Source organism: Euprymna scolopes, chromosome 20 (assembly GCF_053919585.1).
Source record: "Euprymna scolopes isolate OS-2025 chromosome 20, ASM5391958v1, whole genome shotgun sequence".
In the NCBI taxonomy this organism is placed as follows: Eukaryota; Metazoa; Mollusca; class Cephalopoda; order Sepiida; family Sepiolidae; genus Euprymna; species Euprymna scolopes.
In genome coordinates, this window is record NC_136501.1 from 37518105 (window position 1) to 37538107 (window position 20003).

Genomic DNA, 20003 nt, shown 5'->3' on the forward strand with positions numbered 1-20003 from the left:
TTTATATTAGAGCAAGGAAATAGGAACTTATCAAAATAAACGTTTTTATTATTATTTATTACTAAATAAATATCACATAAACAGAATTAAACCACTTGCTTTGCTTTATTTGGTGAAAAATATGTCATAGTTGACCAAGTTTAAATCAATACGTAAATTAGCAAATAAATTTTTCAATAATTATTGTAAATAAGGATGCATAAATATGCTAGAATTGATATTATTCTTACTGGCCTTGTGCCAATATTTAAAAAAATTAAGCTTGGGAAATATATTGGTCATCTCAAATGATGTTAAGAGTTCATTGCTAGAGGATTCAATTATTACTGGATGCTCCATATAACCGGCATTGCTCCAAATCTGAGAAAATAGTTTTTAAAATATTTTTGGCAACTTACTTGATGCAATGGATTGTAAGCTCAGCTTGCATTCCATTACTAAATCATTGCCAGACATGTATTATTTGCTGAATTTTTATCTAAAATTTTATTGAAAAATATTTCATCTATATCATCAATATCTATTACTAAATTATATACGAAATATGAGTGAGTTTAACTATATATATATATATATATATATATATATATATATATATATATATATATATATATATATATAATTACAAGATAAACATCCAAGCATAAAATTCACCATAAATTATAATTTCAAAGAATAACGTTTTCATGTATTCTTATAAAAACAAAATAGCTATCTATCATAAATCTATAGGCATATAACCGCATCAAAGTCTCCGCCTTAAATCAATGTCTTCACTAGCTTAAAGTTTATGCACGATAAGTACAGATTAGAAATTAGAAAAAATATCGGCTAAAATAATTTTCTAACTTTTCACAGAAGAGGTACCTCAACATTTATAGATAAAGAGTGTAAACTAGCGAAAACATATCTTTAAATCAATTCTGAAACCTTAATCTATCAAGGAATGAACAATTATTAGAATTCTACCTCCAACAAAAATAATTCATAATTACGTCAAGGGTTTGAGTTCATATAGAAACGCTGTTTTAATTTGAATAAAATAAAATATGCATCAAGTGCGCATGAAAGCCAAATCACAACGTAATATTAGGAAAATTAAACAAATATTTTCCTTGTTTGAAATTTATAACAAATATATTTCAGAGGTAAACTCCATCTTCAATGTGTTGCTGAAGATGGAGTATATCGCTGAAATATATTTGTGATAAATTCCAAACAAGTAAAATATTTGTTTATTTTCCTAATATTATGTTGTGATTTGGCTTTCAAGTGCTCTTGATGCGTATTTTATTTTATTCAAATTCATAAATATTTATAGAAATGTCTCAAATTTTAGATAAGCCAAAAAAATATGATATAATAAAATAAATATTTAATCAACCAATTAATTAAAACAAATGATTATATCAAAATTTGAAGAATTTGCTCTGCAGAATTTCACCAAATGTAATAACAGGACATATGAAGAACGTGGTATAATCATAAAACGTAAAAGAACATTTTATACTAAAATAATCAATAATAATATAATGCAATTTAAAATGCCATTTAAATACTGGTTTGTGTATAAGAATGAATGTAAAGACAAAATTTGATAGAATGCGTTTACAAAATAAGATGGAAAATAACATGCCAGTATGTAGAACAGATGTTAAATTAAATATGATGATAATGATGGGCAAACAACAAAATATAAAAACATCATTGGTTTGATGTCCGTTTTACATACTAACGTGTTTGCATGGCTTTTAAAAATTTACTTCCCAACTGACTTTTCTCTGGTCAGCTTTTACATCCATTCTTATATTACATTTTTATTACAAAAAAGAGAATTACATTAAATAAATTATTAAATAAACCTTCATCATTCTGACAAGTTTTTGTTTAATAGAAAAACCTAAATACTAGTCCACTGAATATTTTTGTATGACTTTATCTTTTTATTTTGTAGCTTGTCCAATTTTCCACTTTGCATACTATTTTTATAAGTTATAAAGCGTGTTATATAGGATCAATAAGTAGATTAAATAATAGATTACCATAACCTAAACGCAACATACGCAAATAAAAAAAAAAAAAACAATGTATCCAAACATATTTTTGAATGAAATTTTTATTTCATTCAAAAATATGTTTGGATACATTGTTTTAAAAATCATACCAATTCATCAAATAATAGTTATACTCCATTACAAATAAAGAGAATTATTCATAGAAAAATTCAAACTAACACTTAACAAAACTTTGTCATAATTTTGTAAATACAAGTGATATACATAAATAACTACAAACACTAAATTATGATTTTAACAAAAGATTATTAAAAAATATTATTTTTTAGAAGAAAATTTATAATTGATATTATTCGAACTTCCGTTTTGATCCTGAGTGCCATTCTCACAACATTTCAATCTTGACGAATTCAGAAATCTGCACTGATGTTTTAATCGAATCTTTCATTCTGTTCCATCAGTCATGACTAGGACTATGATAAAAGAATATTCTTTTCATTATTTTGACTCCTGAGTATATATCAGTTAATATCTTATATGCTTTTATATAGACTGATGTGGTTCTCGATTGATTAACTGTGCCGGATATACACTCGTGAGCAAAAAATAGGGCCAAACAAATTTTATACATTTTTTGTACTAAAAGCTATATTGAACAAAGCACAATTAAACAAGGAAACTTAAAGAGGAAACTTAAACGAGACTAATAACACAGAACAAGACATTTACTTTAATAAATGCTTAGTATGGAATCGCATTCCCTTTTGATTTTTTTAAAAGATCAATCCTTTTAGACATCCAAAGTGGAACACCAACCAAAGTGGAACACTGTGAAGAGGCGATGCTATTCCATTCGCTTTGCACAGCTTCCCACAGTTTGTCATTGTTCGAAAAAGTTCAAATATTCTCGATTGGGTTTAAATCGGGGCTTTGACCTGGCCAAAATATCACATCAATTGAATGATCAGAAAACCATTTTCTGTGACTTTAGTAGTGTGTACAGGGGCATTATCATGTTGAAAAATAATGTTCAGGGATATTCCCAGCTTCTGGATACTTAGTAACAGTTCTGTTTCTAATATTCGAATGTATTCCTTTGCATTGATTGACTTCTCACATCTAATAAGTTCCCCAACTCCTGCTGCAGTAAAAGTTCCCCATACCATTATCCCTCCATTCGTGTGTTTAACTGTCGATTTTATGCAACTTGGCGAAAATCTTTCTCCAGTTCTTCGATTGCACCGTTTGGGAGCATCGAGAGCATCACTAACAAGACAAAATCTTGACTCATTTAACCAGAAAACATTCCTAAACCAGTCTGTATCTTTCTTGCAATAACCCGAGAAAAATCTCTTTCTATCATTGATGCTCTTCTAAGATAAAAATGGCTTCTTTGCACACCTTTTAGAGGAAAATCCAATTTCTTTCATTCGTCTAGATATTGTATATCTAGAAAGAGAATTTCCAGCCCCTGTTTTCATCCTTCAAAACAGTTAATTAAAGCCTGTGGTCATCCTTCAAAATGAATGCTCTAGGGCGACCAGATCCAGATTTCCCTTTTACCAAGCATTCGATTTCGAACCTTTGACCAATTCGCTTCACTACAGAAAGATATTTTCACATTTTCTTTTCTTAAAATATCAAAAATCTGCTTGTAAGTCATTTTAGACTGCCTTAATCCTGCAATTCGGTTTTTTATAAACTTGCCAAGATTTGGTCTTACCATTTTTAGGATTCATTTTTCCACTTATTACATGCTATAATAATAATGATCTGCGAAATAGAAATTTTCAGTTAAAATTAACAAAAATTCATGGAAAAATATTGAAAAATCGATTTCCTCCTTCTTTCACTCTTGGTCCACCTTTTTTTTTTTTTTTTTTTGCTCATGAGTGTATACTCGAGAGTCAAAATTAAGAATATTCTCTTGTCATAGCCCTAGTCATGACAGGGTATGAGTCTAAAGCAATTAGCAATTGCATTCTTCTTAGTATCGCTGGCATTGAGAATTGAAGAATATCACTTAGAGCTAAATTTTACCTAGTACATTATCTGTTATGCCACGGGTCCCGGGGATCTTTGACATTTCAACTGACATAGGTCGAAAAATGTTTAGTCTTGTTTACTTTTTAGATGTACAATCTTACTACTTATCACTATATGTAATTACATATTACTACATATTACTATTATGTATATTAATGCTGAAATTATCTCTTACTAGCAAGGAAACCCGACGTTGTCTGAGATTAAATGAGTATCAACAAATTTTCCACCCTCTCATACTTATATTGTAATCGAAATCTGTAAAATTGCCCATTTTTTAATCAAATTGATTAATTGCCTGCTCTAGTGGGATCCCACCATGGTGTACTGGGAGGAAGCTTCACATGCCTCCCTGCGGTGATTTAGTTCACAATACATTAGAGAATCTACTTTGATTTTATAAAATTATCTGTAAATAATAGTTTCATTTAAAGTTTAAAATGCAAAAGTCAAGTATCATGGTTCAATTGTGCCCTAAATAGAAACATTCATTCTGAACGCAACTCTATCTTCTAAAAAAATCTACAGTTAATTTTATAGGCTGGACATTTCTACTTGTGCGGTGATAAAACTTCTCAAATGCACTTGTGATATTAGGTTACCTAAGAACACTCTCAGACACATCAAATACCTTCATGTGAAATTTTAAAAACATCGACTCAACCGTTTTCAAGTTCATAGGAAACAAACTCACACACACACACACACACACACACACACAAAACAAAACAAAAAGTTCATTTTATATAATAGTAGAGATTTATAATAAAAGTAGTGGATATCATTTACAGAAAACATAATGATTACTATGACATGAATACTGCTCTTTATTCTTAAATCAAATAAATTTATTAAATATTTGTCTTGTCTTTTGTATTTACAGACTGATGACGCTGTAGGAGATGCATACAATTGGATATATTTTGTACCTCTTATAGTGCTGGGATCATTTTTTATGCTCAATTTAGTACTTGGTGTCCTCAGCGGGTGAGTAAATCATTTCACTTCGTTTCTCTACTATTTATTTTCTATCTGGGGTAAAATATTACAGCATAAACGTAGTATGATTGTCAAAAGACTAATAGTATAAGTGTGATGGGTATAAAGTAAATGAGCATGAAGCTCTGGCATTCCCAGAAGGCACATGAGTGGCCTGTACTCATTGCATGTGTCTATTTGTATAAATCATATAGTTTATTCTTCAATGATAGTTGAAGAAATCTATTGCTGTCTTCTGAAATGGTAATTTAGGTTCAACAATGGCATCAAGGGTTCTCTAGATTGTGATGAAATATTGTGTTACATATTTTGAATTGTATTTAAGTCTGACAAATACCTGTGTCTAGCCCTGACCAAAACAATCATTATTTGCCATTTGTTAGCATGCCATTTATTCTGTGATGTATGAGTGAAGTGCCTCTAGTACTTCTCTCCATTGGTTGTTTAGGTAGGAGTATTTTATTGTACATTATAGTTAGTTCTTTTAAGCTGTTCCTTCATAGGCCAGACTTGGTGGATTTCTCCAGCATTCATCATCTCTGAATGCTACTATTATGCTGTGAATGCTACTATTATGATCCTGGTTGATTTGATTGTCATTAGTTTGGGATTTTGGTTAGGTGAAACTCAGTGGTGCATATATAGTACTGTTGATGGTTTGAGCAGTTCTTAGTTGCCCCAGCTTGTATTGGGGTTGTGGGTACCTTGATATGCAATCTGATGCAGTATTATTTCCTGGGGAAATGTTTCCTGTAAAATATAGCAAGAACCTTTCTTGAGGTTTAACTGTCGTAGATTGTTTTTATCTTCAAGCATTTCGTATGATTCTAACCTATAAATTAGTACCAATGCCCATCTCAACTGATATATAGCATGACTTGGCATCACTAGTGAATAAGAATCCACTTTGAATTAGTTTCCAGTAGTCCTTACTAAAAATCGGTTCTGCTTTGGTAAAATACCCTACCCTTTTTTTTTTTTTTTTGCTGAAATCTGTTGACAGGCACATCAGCTCCTTGACTTCAAATGTCTTTACACTACCTTCGAATCTCCCATATTTGATTGATTGAATATTTAATTGGGGATGCTGTAAAAATGCAGTAGAATTTCTTGTTCTTTGTTTGTAGTAATTCTCGGATGGTGGTCATTTCTTCATCTTGGGAAAATACATACGAGATTTATATTATTACTAGTTGGAAACGGATATTTATGCAATTTGGAACACAGATAGTAGATTAAAAAGATTGTAATAAGTTATGTTTTATACGTTTTTAGGAGAACAAAGTGAACAGAACTCTCTTTCTGCCCCAAAAGAAATGTGTATATATATATATCGATTCAAAAATTACTTAACAAATTTTATGAAATTTAGAGCATATACAGTAGATGCTATTTAACTAACACAAAAATAGATTTTAAATGATTTATAACTGTTGTTAACAAATATAACACTGAATTTTGATAAATCTTCGTTCACTATGAACAATGTCAATTTGCTAGAGTGTACCAGTATTGAACATAGGTTGTGCTAAATGGCATAGAAAACGAAATTTTCATTAGAAATAACATCACAAGAAGTTGACATGGCAAAATAAATTAGTCTGATCTTTCTCTTAGATCTAATTTGTCGCTCAGGAGACATGTTCCAGAATATGGGGAATATATTATATGGGGACCTGAAGGAATATATTATATTACTGTAAGCTAAGAACATCTTTAAAAAAATAAAAGAAAAAAGAAAACTATTAAAACGCAAAATCGTATACTGTTGCATATTGTTCATCCAGATATGACATATAATACTAGAGTTGCTGCTGAAAAACGAAAGAGATCATCTATTATAACCAGTGATGAAGGAAAAAAATCAAAACATGCATCATGACGATAATAGCATTACAAAAAATAATAGAAAGAGCGGTACATCAACTCTACACATTGCAATGGTCACGGTGACTATTGCTTTGGTCATTACTACGAACTGCTACAGCGACATGTCAACAACATTTCAGCTGTTACAAGACTAAGAATTTTTATTCCATATATTTGTTGGGGTCGAAAAAACTTTCAACCATAATGTAACATGCGTATACTTTAAGGGCTTTATATCACTAAACCCGAAACAACTGAAGCCATTAATAAAGAAGCTTACATGATAATGCGCAATAAGTATGTTTGATCACTACTCACAGTGACTTTTTTTTTTCATGAAAAGATTTACCCACTAGTAGAGTCTAATAAATTTCAGTTATAACCAACTACCATTGAAAACTTTCAACATCTAAAAAAACAAAGGAGTCAATTTAGCTGTTGTCACCATTGATTTTTCTTGTGTACTTATCATATTGTCATTACTTTTTATTAAGATTGACTAAGTTTTTCTATACAAAATACAAAGTAACTCCTCAAAAATGTCACCCATGGAATAGTCAATAAAATTCACAGTCTTTTCTGCAATTCAACGATATTTAGTCTATACGTGATTTGTCCACTAAATCTCATTCATGAATGTTTAACATTATTTTATTTCAATAATAAGCACACCTGGATACTGATGAAAGTATTAATGAATTTTATCAGTATCAAATAGGGTTGAATTGCATTAATTTTATTAACGATTCAATAAATGACATTAGGGAAAAGAGGTCACCCAGTATAATAAAACTACTCACCTAAATCAGAACAATGATATTCTATATTAAAAAAGAGGTTTATGTTATACTAGAAAATTATGACAATACTTGATTTGATACTATTTAAGATTTATTACTAACCAAACATTAGTTGTGTTCAGGTTTAATATAAGAATAGCCAAGTAAAACTCTACAACAAATGCCTTAATGAATCTTGCTTTCCGAGCTGTTGGAAAACTGCTTCTGTAGTACCAGTATTCAAGAATTCTGGCGAAAGAACTGACCCATTAAATTATCGCCCTATTAGCCTCCTCCCACTTTTTGCCAAAATATTTGAGACCTTAATTAACCATGCTCTTGTCCAGCACCTTACAGATGCTAAACTTCTGACCGACCGTCAATATGGATTTAGACAAGCCCGTTCCACGACAGACATCCTCACTGTAATCTCTGAACGCATATACCATTCACTGGACAAAGCGGGAGAGGGAAGAGCGGTAGCTCTAGATATATCTAAGGCTTTTGACAGGGTATGGCATGAGGGTCTCCTCAGGAAGATTAGATCTTACGGTATCACTGGTAGAATACTTAACGTAATTAAATCCTTCTTAGATAAGAGAAAAATCCAGGTTGTCCTGGACGGTCGTACATCTAAACAATATGATATAAATGCGGGAGTGCCCCAAGGATCTATCCTGGGACCTCTGCTGTTCCTGATATTCATAAATGACCTCCCCGACAAGATTGCCTCTGAGATGAGGATATATGCTGATGACACCACACTCTATAGCAGGCAAGACAGGAAAACAAACGAACATATATCTAAAGTAATGGCAGAAACACTAGAGGATGACCTCCAATCAGTAGTGGAATGGGGACGAAAATGGATGGTCACGTTCAATGCCACCAAGACAAAACTGGTTTCATTCAATAATTACAAGAAACCTTCTCTACCACCTATAGCAATGGCCAACGACTCTTTATCTGAGAGTACGTCTCTCAAGCTCCTTGGCCTAACGTTCACTGGAAACATGAGTTGGAACAGTTACATCGAGGGCATTGCCAGGGCCGCTGCAAGGAAGGTGGGCTCTCTCTACCGTGCTAGAAAACTTTTAACACCCGAAAGTGTCCTGTACCTCTATAAGGCCACTATTCGCCCATGTATGGAGTATTGCTGTCATATTTGGGTCAGTGCATCGGCTACTAGTCTCTCACTCCTTGACAGGGTTCAAAAGAGAGTCGCAAATCTGATAGGCCCTAAACTGGCATCAAAACTTCAGCCTCTGTCCCATCGTCGAAACGTTGCATCCCTCTGCCTGTTCTACAAGTATTATAATGGTGAATGCTCTGAAGAACTGCAAGCACTTGTGCCCCCACGACGTGAACACCCTCGACAGACCCGACAAGCTTCAAAATCCCACCCCCACACTGTAGAGATCCCTAGATGTAAAAGATCCTTCTACTCCAGTAGTTTCTTCCCCAGAACTGCTAGACTTTGGAATTCCATTCCGGGTCACTGCTTCCCCAACTGTACTGACATGCATAAGTTCAAGTGCAACGTGAACCAACATCTCGCTGCCCTAATCCCTACATAGTACCCCAGTAGATGTTTCCCCTGATAGTAGCCCCCTACACCAAAGTGGCAATGTGCCTTGTTTGGAGTGAAAATGTAATTAAAAAAAAAAAAAAAAAATATCCAGATAAAGAGAATGCAATATTAGATTATCTAGCTCCATGAAAAAAATACAGAGGATTTCCAGGACCTGCATAATAAACTCTTCAACCACAGCATCATGAGAATGACCCTAATATATGTAATCGAAATATACCTTATTCTGTTAAAAATATCACACAATCCTGCTGAATCGGTTCTGAACACAAACCACAATTCTATAAACCAAATATAGAAATTCTCACAAAGGATACACGGCCGTTTAAGGGATTAAACATTGCTTTTATCATAAAAAGAACAAATATATACTCAAAATAAGTGAATATTCACAATTTCTATTCACATTCCATTCAAATATACATTAACTGTGTAAAACAATGTCTATTCCACATGTTTACACTCTAGTTTATCAGCATATACTCACTCCAACCGGAAGAGTACATTGTATGTCAGAACAATAAAAGAAATTCCGTCACAGATGTAGAATAGCCACCAGCCTGACAACACTTTAAAGCCCACAGGGAAATTGCAGTGTGAATAATACAAATAAATCATTTAGAAAACAATACAAATAGTGTCTACAAATAAAAAATTACACAAGAAAAATCTCCTTCCTATGAACATTACTGCAATAGATTTTATTCATAGTTATCACAGTCTGAAACAGGTCTACTCAGATGTCACACACAGCTTCAATATATCACTGAAGTAACAGGTGAAGTGTATTTAATTGAAGCAAATCTGTGGCATATGCTCATTCAACATACAGATGAAAAAGAATCATTTGTATTATTTGAATTCTTCTTGTTTTCGTCTGGAGTGTTATTTACACAAAGTTTCAGTCGATGTAACCTCCGACTTTCTTGTTGAACTCCGGAATCTTTCTGTTGAATGCGGTACTCTGCACAGGACCCTTTATTTAATATTTAATATTTCTCTCAACAGTATCTAAACTTCAACTCCCGCCATCTATATAATGTAAGAAATAGAATCGCCAATTGCCTACAACACAGAGCAAAAGCAATATGTAGTAACAGCAATACATATCAAGGGGTAATTGACATTTAAGAAAAACCCTCTACTAAAACATCTATCCAGAAAATAGGACATCAGCTCCAAGAAATCTGGACCAGACACTAAAGGACACCATCAAAAAACTCATCACAGTTTGTATACAGTACATGAAGGAGTTGTCGTAGTGGGCAGAGTACTTGATAAAAATTCACTTGGAAATCTTATGCTTCTGGAGGTTAAAGGTTCAATCCTCAGTGCAGGTTACACTCAAAAATATAATTGCGAATTACTTAGGACTTCTACCCAGTTATGGCTGACAGAATGAGAATATGTTACTCCCGTGGATTAAATAAAGGATTTTGTTCGAAATTCCATCCAGATTCCTGAGTTCGAGAGGAAGATTGCCAAGTTTGAGAGAAAGATTTCCGAGTTGGACAAGATACACCTTAACGACCGAAAAGTGGTGAAAATAACACTCAAGATGAAAACAGTATTCCAAAGAAATCAAATAATATGAATAATTAACCCTCATCTAAAAAATTCAGAAAAAGAAAAAATTGGAGCTTATCTGCTACTTTTGCTATTCACTCTGGCTCTCTGAGTGGGTCTTTCTGCATTTCACATTCAGGATCCCTAGTATCTCAGAAGGATCTGTGACAATTTCCAAATTGATCCTGTTGTGCACATCAACTAATGTTTCGCCTTCTAATTTACACATTACATTTAACTTTGAGCAATCTAATCATGGAAGTGAAACAAATCAAGTATATCTCTAAGTCATGGTTAAACTAGCATATTGATATCCATATTGACAGATTTTAAAGTGAATGAACTGATACTGAACACTTTGTACTCTTTTCTCTTAATTCCTTGGTGAGGATATTGGCAGCTTCAGTTACATCATGTTCAAATTGGAAGTCATATTTTAAAATAGCTTACTTCTTGCATGCGAATCATCGTTACTTGAAGGTTTTACAATTTATCAGTTGCATTAAATTATTAACATATCTGCAAATAAATGCAAAGAAATTAGTGAAGTCATTTTCGCATATTTTTTCAATACAAAACCTCATCAGTAACAACCTAATGTTGGCATTATGTATCCGAACAGGCTGACGACGAACACCTGCACTACAACAAATGAAGCAATGTAAGGCGTTAAATTTAACGATTAAAAAGTGAATGAGTTCAAATTGAGGTCAAACATTATGCAATTCTGCAGTTAAATATACCTGCAAGACAGTTTTTAAGTGCGTGTTTAATGAGGTCAAATCCACACTTAGTTTTACTGTGGGATAGTTCTTTTGAGTTTGTGTTTTTTACCTAATTTTGTCTGGTTTTGTTTCCCCCAAAGTGTTGGGGAAAACCAGCTTCCCCGTTTATTAGGAGAGTGCCCAAATGAAAGCAATTGTCTGATATGATGTCTATTGCTTACTGGACGCTACTGGCCCGTAGGCCGAGAACCACGCCTTAGTTTTACCAGTTTCGCTTTTATACGAAAAAGCCGAATCAACACAAGAGGGGCCGAAATAGCAAGAATTGTGTAAAACCCGATGTAAATAAATCTAGCCACGACGCAAGTTCGCAATTCATACATATTATGATCTACAGGGTATATAAGAAGTTCTAAGCGATAGTAACCTCCCGAGAACCCCTCCCCCCGAAAAAAGCCTTTCTTGGACATAAAAAAAACTCTCTCATGCGTTTTACCCTTATATAGACTAGTGGGGGTACCCAGCGTTGCCCGGGTGTTTGTAGGTGTGTGTGGTGGGGGTAGGGGTAAAGCAGAACAAAAAGGAAACTTAACCCTGTTTAAATATAAAAAGAAACGATGGTAAACTTCTTTAAAAATTAAAACAAAAAACAGCGATTTTTAAAAATGAAAAAAAAAAAATCTTTTGTATGTGTAAAAGAAAAAAGTGGGGCGGGGCAAGCAGGCTCGAACCCAGACATTGAGGCAATAGGCTGCCGACATACACCTGCGCTACGGCAACGGAAACAATGTAAGGCTTTAAATTTAGCAATTAAAAAGTGAATGAGTTCAAATTGAGGTCAAACATCATGCTTGCGAGACAGTTTTTAAGTGCGTGTTTTGTGGTCAAATCCCCACTTAATTTTATTGCGGGATAGTTGCACAACTTTGTGTGGTTTTGTTTCCCCAATGTGTTGGGGAAAACCAGCTACTCCGTTTATTAGGGGAGAGTACAAATGAAAGCAATTGTTTGATATGACAGTGAAACCGATATTAACCAAATATCTATTGCTTTCTGGAGACTCGAGAACTACGCTTTCATTTCACCAGTTTTGCTTTTATATGAAAAAGCCGAATCAACACAAGAGGGGTCAAAATAGCAAGAATTGTGTAAAACTCAATGTAAATAAATCTAGCCGCAACGCGCGTTCGCAATTCGTACATATTATGATCTACAGGGTATATAAGAAGTTCTAAGTGATAATAATCCTCCCTCCCTGAGAACCCCCCCGAAAAAAAGCCTTTCTTGACCATACAAAAACTCTCGCGTGCATTTTACCTTATATATATATATATATATATATATATATATATATATATATATATATATAAATATATATATATATATATATATATATAGAGAGAGAGAGAGAGAGATTATACATCCTAGTTATTCTGATACATATAATTTAAATCGATAAATAGCCTGTTCTAGTTGCATATCCCTATCTGTGGTGTACTGGAAGGAAGCTTCACATGTTTCCCCACAATGACTTAGTTCATAATACATTGTAGTCTATATTGCACTGCAGAGAACCTTCTATTGATTTTATAAAATTATTTTAAAATAATGACTTGGCTTAAAGTTTAAAATGCAAAAGTAAAGTTTCATGGTTCAGTTGTGCTCTAAAAAAAAACATTCATTTCGAATGCACCCGTCTTATAAAACAATCTACAGTTGATTTTATGTGTGTGTATATATATATATATATATATATATATATATATATATATATATATATATATATATATCATACTCCATTAAATCTCCACCTAGTCTCAAATGAATTTTTTGTTGAACTAATGGAGCTGTCTATTAAATCAGTTTCTTCCCGGACGATCTCCTTGGTTCTACATTAGCGAATATTTTTTCTTAGTGTTTAGGAAATAAATTGTTTTTAATAATTACCAACTCGGTGGTTTTGTTTTTTTGTTCTTTTACACAAGTTATATTAATGACACTGTTATTTTTCTCGAAGTGAAGCAGAAAAGTTTCAACTTCTTTGTGCCTTGCATCCATCATTGCAATTTACTATGGAAGTTAAGGATAAAGGTTTTCTCCTATTCCTTGATGTTCTAGTACTCAAGGTCGATTCAACGTTCTAAACCTCTATTTCAATAAAGCCTTCCACAGGACTTTATTTAAATTGGTTCTCTTATGCTCTTAAATCAAAGAAAATTATCCATCAACGAACTATTGAACAGAAAATTACTAAATTCAATAATGATAAATTTAATAGTCCGTCTCGGTACTCCATTTTCATGGTTAGGTTTTAACTAACATGGCATAGTGGAAAAGATCTCTTTATTTACTCAAGGTTGTTTTCCATTTACTATGCTAAGAGTAGTCTACACAACTCAAACCTCCTTCTCTTCTTTCTGAAAGGATTTTTGCCAATTATTTAAAAGGATTCTACTATTTAAAAATTTCTTGTCAGTGTGAAGTTGGCTGCATTAGCAAAGCTACGGAAAGGTTAGAAATGAGAATATCCCAACATATCCCTCATGCTTTTTGCGTGTATAAGGTTTCGAGCAGATCCAAGAATGTATCAGCATATGGTTCTTTTATTGGTGACAACGTATTCAGAAATACCTGTTCGAATAGTTAGGTTCTCCATTTTACATAGTGCTAAGTCGATCTTTCATCTCAATATTCTTGGTACGGTTGTTATTAACACCCCTCGACCTAACCTATGTAAACAAAAGGAATTAAAATATTAGTTGTAGATCTTTCATAACTTAAATCCATCAATTTATTACCCACATTTTTCACTTCTCTCACCTACCTTTCAATTAATTTCTCTAACACCATTTTCCACTCATTTCCTCAGTTGATTTTCTTATATTTTTATTGGTATCATTTCTGACAATTCTCTTTTGAAGAGAAGCAGTTGAAAAAAGATTTTATTACTTTTTATCGTTAGATTATTGTTTTCAATTAGCTTTTCGTTGATAAATGTTTTCTCTTCCTATACTAATCATTTCTGCTGTACCAAGAATATACGTATATATAAATCAGGTAAATGAAAATTCAGATAGACCAAAAATTCGATCAACTCATGTATGCAAAAAAGTATATTGGATGCTGTAAATACTCTTATTACAATGAAAATAATAGTAATTTAAAAATATATACGTTAACAAAATGCATAAAATATAATGGATATTTTTAAAAGGATTCATTTATAAGTGATTGATTTATCACGACAGTCTCTAAAAACGATTAATGACGAAGTATAATATGAAAATAATATTTTGCCTATGAATGTAAATAAAAAAGGTAATAAAACTTTTCTCTGGTGTGTATTCTGACGAGCACAAGAGAAATATATTGTCTGAGCCTTAAAACATTCCATTCTTTTAGGAGTTTGTTTTGAAGAACTAAATCTATTTAGAATTGATTGCACAAAGAGTCCATACTTTCTAAATTGCTCATACTGAATAGATATAAACAAACCTTTCGGTGCAATTTATTCACTGTAGCCATTTATGGTTGACTGGATATTAATCTTATTTGAGCCACTCCTTGATTTCTGTTCACTTTGATGGTGATATTAAAATCTATTATTTTTTATTTTTATGATCTTGTTACAAAAGATAAATTGTCTATCAAAGAATCTATTCTATTTTAGCTTTAAAGCTTAAATGATATGATTTAGGAGAGTCTACATTTTTTCTGAAAGAAAAAAAAATCTATGAATTAAAAACAAAGCTTTGCACTAATGTTACAATTATTATTCTCAATCTTTAAATATTTTCAACCAGCGAAATATTATTCATAAAGCTAACTAGGCAAGACTGAGGAAACATCAAAACCAGGGTCTTATGCAAGTTTTTTTTTTTTCTTTTAGTGTTAAATACTGACAATGATTATAGCAAACTCATCCAAGACGAATGAGTGTTTTTTATATATATTTTATTCACTCCTCAGGCATCTCGTCACTGCAGAACTGGCGTGAATCTTGGCTTGTGGTTTCTCTATTCACCTCCCTCATGGGGAGACCATCTTAACCCATCTTGCTTGTTTGATGTCTTCGGTCTAACTCACTAAACTTAACTTGGCTTATTCAAATTGGAACACCTGACACGTCATGTCTGGTCCTCATTTGCATACTTTCTGGTGCAACTTACTGGTCAACCAAGTTTGATACATGTCACAACATAACCCTTTGACCCTTACTGCACATACATGCTCACTCAACTTATTGCTTCCCACGATTCAGCCTCTGTTGTTTACTCTGCTAGATAGATAGCTAGATGGCTAGCTAGCTAGCTAGCTAGCTAGATAGATAGATAGATAGATAGATAGATAGATAGATAGATAACTGAATAAATGCTTTCTACCGGGCGTTGCCCGGCGTTTACCTAACGAAATATCATTTTGTTAAATTGTATGAAAGGATAGTAGGAAATTTGCAGTGAAAGGAACTTCGCCATAGATTGATATGACACTATTTCCAATGGAATGTATTGGATGTATCACTTTAGTAAACTTCATGTGAAAATCAAAAGAAATAAGAAAAAAGAAATTTAAATGTTCGTGTTTTCATCATTGGTAATTGATCTTATTAAAATTCTCAATCCAACTGCAGTGTGCATCATTCTATACCGAAGTGATGTCAGTCACATGAGAAATCACTCACTTTTTTTTGTTTAAATGTTTAGAACAATGTTCTCTTGTTCTGATAATAATTAAGACAACATGGTGGTATATTTAAGAGTGCATATTTACAGAAGTACAGAAATACTATGTTACAGAAAACACCAATGATTGCCACGATACTTAGTCATAACTCTATTCAGAGGGTCTAGAACAGTTCATCTTTTCACAAAATAGGGTAGATAAGCATCACACATTTTGACAACAAAATGTCTGCTTGTTTGGGATCTGATTTTCTGTGTTTAGTCCTTCGAAAAGTTCAACAATAAAAAAAAGAATAGAATTCAGAACGTTTCATAATTTTTATATCTTTATATTTCACTGATGTTATTCCTCAATAAGCAGAAGTACCCAACATTTCTTATCTACTCTTTTGTCAAGGATAAAGAAATAAACAAGGCCCATTTTGATGAAAAATAAATTACTCATCTTTTCTGTACAAGTTTGTAGTAATAATGTTACAAACAACCTCACCTTAAAGAAATAGATGTGCTGTCTCTGCTAACGGCACGAAGAAACTAGGAGAAAAAGAAGACGCAAGAGATGTGGCAGACGAGATCAGTCATATGGTGAGAGTTACTGAATATAAGGAAGACCAAACTAGCAGAAGTGGGGGCAGTATTTTGCTCATGTTTGAGCAGTAATCTATAATTTTCCAAACTCTATAGAACAAAGTTGTATATTTTCGTAGTTACTGTTTGTTAGACAGCGATGTAACATAAGGAATAGTAGAGAGGTTTCATCGTCACAACAAACAGAATCTGAACATTTGAGAAAAGTTGGTTCTTCGTATCTGATGTTGATTTCTGGGTTAGTTGTATGCCTCTGTCCGATATATGGATAGCATATACCAATATATTTTCCCTGCTAACATGATTGGTAACTGATCAACAGATACACTCAGCAGTAGCCATGAATAAATGATGTCTGCTCTTGTCCTATCCCTTAACCACATTTATATTTGTATGTTTTATTTTTTTAAATAAAGAAATACACCTTTTTTGATTATAAATATCTGACATAAACAGATTCCACAATATTTTTACAAAAACATTTAGTCAATATATGTGTATGTATATATATCGATTTGGGTTTGTAATTCCGTTTTTATGGTCCACTGTTCTTTTCCTTTCGAAAAAAGAGAAGTTTCACTCTCGAAATTATAAAAAACATTATACCATCTCAGTTATATTTAACAGTAAGTCCATATTTACAGATTTATATGTGAAATATCATAAAAAAATAGATATGTGATGATTAGTAATTTAAATACTGTATTTGGTAGTTTATTTTTGCTCATACGTTATTTCACCATCACGGTATTCCTACATTGCTATCAACCTTATCTACTAGCTGTACCCGGCCATGCGTTGCTGTGGCTCAGTTTGTTTAAATGGACTACAAAAAACAAAAAAGACAAAATGTATGTTTCTTACGTTTATGTGCTCACTAGTCGTGGATACACAATATTTTGAGGTGTTCTTCTTTCTGTGAAGATGTAGAGATTGTCTGATTTGCCGACTGTAGAACATGCAACATATTCTTGTCCATATGAGAAGCAATCGGGGTGTAGATGTAAGTCACACAAATGTAAAAATTGTCCCTGAGTCTTGTTAATGGTTATTGCAAACGCCAAGCAAATTGTGAAATGGAATATCTTAAATTTAAATGGTATATCCGTTAAAATCATTCAATGCACATTCACTGCCCGTTCTTCCTGAAATTGACAGAGGGAAAACATGAGGGTTTAATTTTACTATGGAAATGTATGTGAGCATGCACCGGAAAATCTCATAAAGTAGAAAAATAGCCGATTTTTTTATCGTATGAAAGTAAAGTGTTTTATCAAAAATAAATCGATGGAAAAATTGAAAAGAAAACTGTTTAAATAATAAACCAATAAAGTAAGTGGGCGACCGATGATAATTCAGAAAGAAGAAAAGAATGTAAAAATGCTTTAGGATAAAAAAGTTTTAAAAAAGAAAATAGTTTGGCAAACTGGTGTTTTTTTATTCAAATAAATATCCATTTGTCACACATTTTTTGAAGAAAAAGCATTGCTTTCAAATATAATTAATGAGAACATTTGTAAACATTTTGGTGCTTCTTCATTATTGTAGGGAAATTCGGAAATTGAAATATTGATTTTCAAGTGAAACCAATACTATTTACTGAATTTCCATGTCGCAATACTGAAAATACCCAAAACTTACGAAAAACAATAAGGTTGAAATTAATTATTAAAGAAAATAGTTTTCAAAAAATTATAAAGTTTAGCTATTTCCCTTGTGCTTACGTCACATGTCAAAACAAACATAGCCAAAATCATTTTTTCGTTGAATCATGGAAGACTTAACTAACTGTTACATGACAATTAGGTAGATAACATTGCTTATTGTTGAAATCGACAAAAAATGTAAGTAGTTATCATTGTTACTTTTAATTAAAAATCAACTATTTGGCTGTCGAATTTCGCTACAATAATGAAGAAGCATCCTTTTTATCGTCTGAACTGTACAATGAACAATTATACTTTTGCAGAATTTGACCAGGATTCTCGGGATTTTCCGTCAATTATGGTTCGGGCTCGACCGGCAGTCACCGGATTAAGTTGAGCAAAGTAACAGACACAGACAAATTTCCAAACAAACAAACCGAAAATAGAAATGCAATAGATATAAAATAACAAAGACCTAATGTAAATTTATTGAGTATTTTTTTTCCTCAAGAAAAGTTGCATTTTGTATTGTTTATTTAGTTTTATTATTTTTTTGCAATTTTTTATCAACTAAAGTTGCTTTTTTCAAGAAAAGATTATTTTTTTTTACCTCAAATTGTTAGGTGAAAGAAAATTCTTTTAAGAAAACATATTTTTGTTTTTTTCATTTTTAAAGAAAATTAGCAGTAAACGTTTTTGTAGGCTTTTTTTGTAAACAGAAGTTGTTGTTTTTTATAAGAAAAGATGAATGCTTTTTATGAACAGCGTAAATTGTTTGGTGAAAGTACAGAAACGTTGTTTTTAAAGAAAATTTACAAATTATTTTATCAACAGATGTTAAAAATAAACAGAAAGATATACCCCCATCACCCCAAAAATAATTTAAAAACTACATTTTTATACAAAAAAATGTTGATTTAGTGTTTAAACATTTTAACAATGCTCACCTTAATCCGGTGATTGCCGGTTGAGCCCTAACCATAATTGATGGAAAATCCTGAGGATCTGGTCAAATTCTGCAAGGGTACCATTTTTTTTAATTTTGTTTTTTTTTTTTCAATTTTTGAACGAATTATTAGCGATTGCAAACTAATAAATTAAACCAAAATGCCAAAAAATTCAATATTTAAAGATTTTAAGGGGGTGCTTAGGTTCTAATACAAAGTTCTAGTAAATCGATCCCCTTTATTGGAAACACTTAACAGAAACATAAAACTGAATTATTGCACCTATGATTCGGAGACGGTTTCTTTTTCCTTTTTTTTTCAATATTTTCAGCAGATTATTATTGATTAGACACTTATCTACCAGATTTTACAAAAAAAAAAATTTGTAAATACCGAAAATTCAATATTTAAAGATTTTTAGGGGTCGCTCGGTTTCTAATATAACGATGATGAAGTGTTGTCCCTGAATTGAGACTCCACTGAAAACATGTACGCTCATATGTAACCAATAATGTTTGTATAATAAATAGACTATATTTCAGCTCTGTCC

General features: G+C 32.3%; 2 protein-coding genes across 6 annotated transcripts in view; one reads left to right on the plus strand and one right to left on the minus strand.

The window, feature by feature from the left end:
- The window catches only part of LOC145241391 (voltage-dependent calcium channel type A subunit alpha-1-like), a 1447749-nt gene that overhangs the window by 1139601 nt on the left and 288145 nt on the right, over positions 1–20003 (plus strand). The window contains exon 9 of the mRNA XM_080104315.1: positions 4945–5048. Within this exon, the coding sequence (XP_079960441.1) occupies positions 4945–5048 (104 nt within the window). The remainder of the gene's footprint in view (positions 1–4944; positions 5049–20003) is intronic.
- Positions 1–20003, minus strand: part of LOC145241393 (uncharacterized) — a 421614-nt gene that overhangs the window by 316624 nt on the left and 84987 nt on the right. The window lies entirely within an intron of this gene.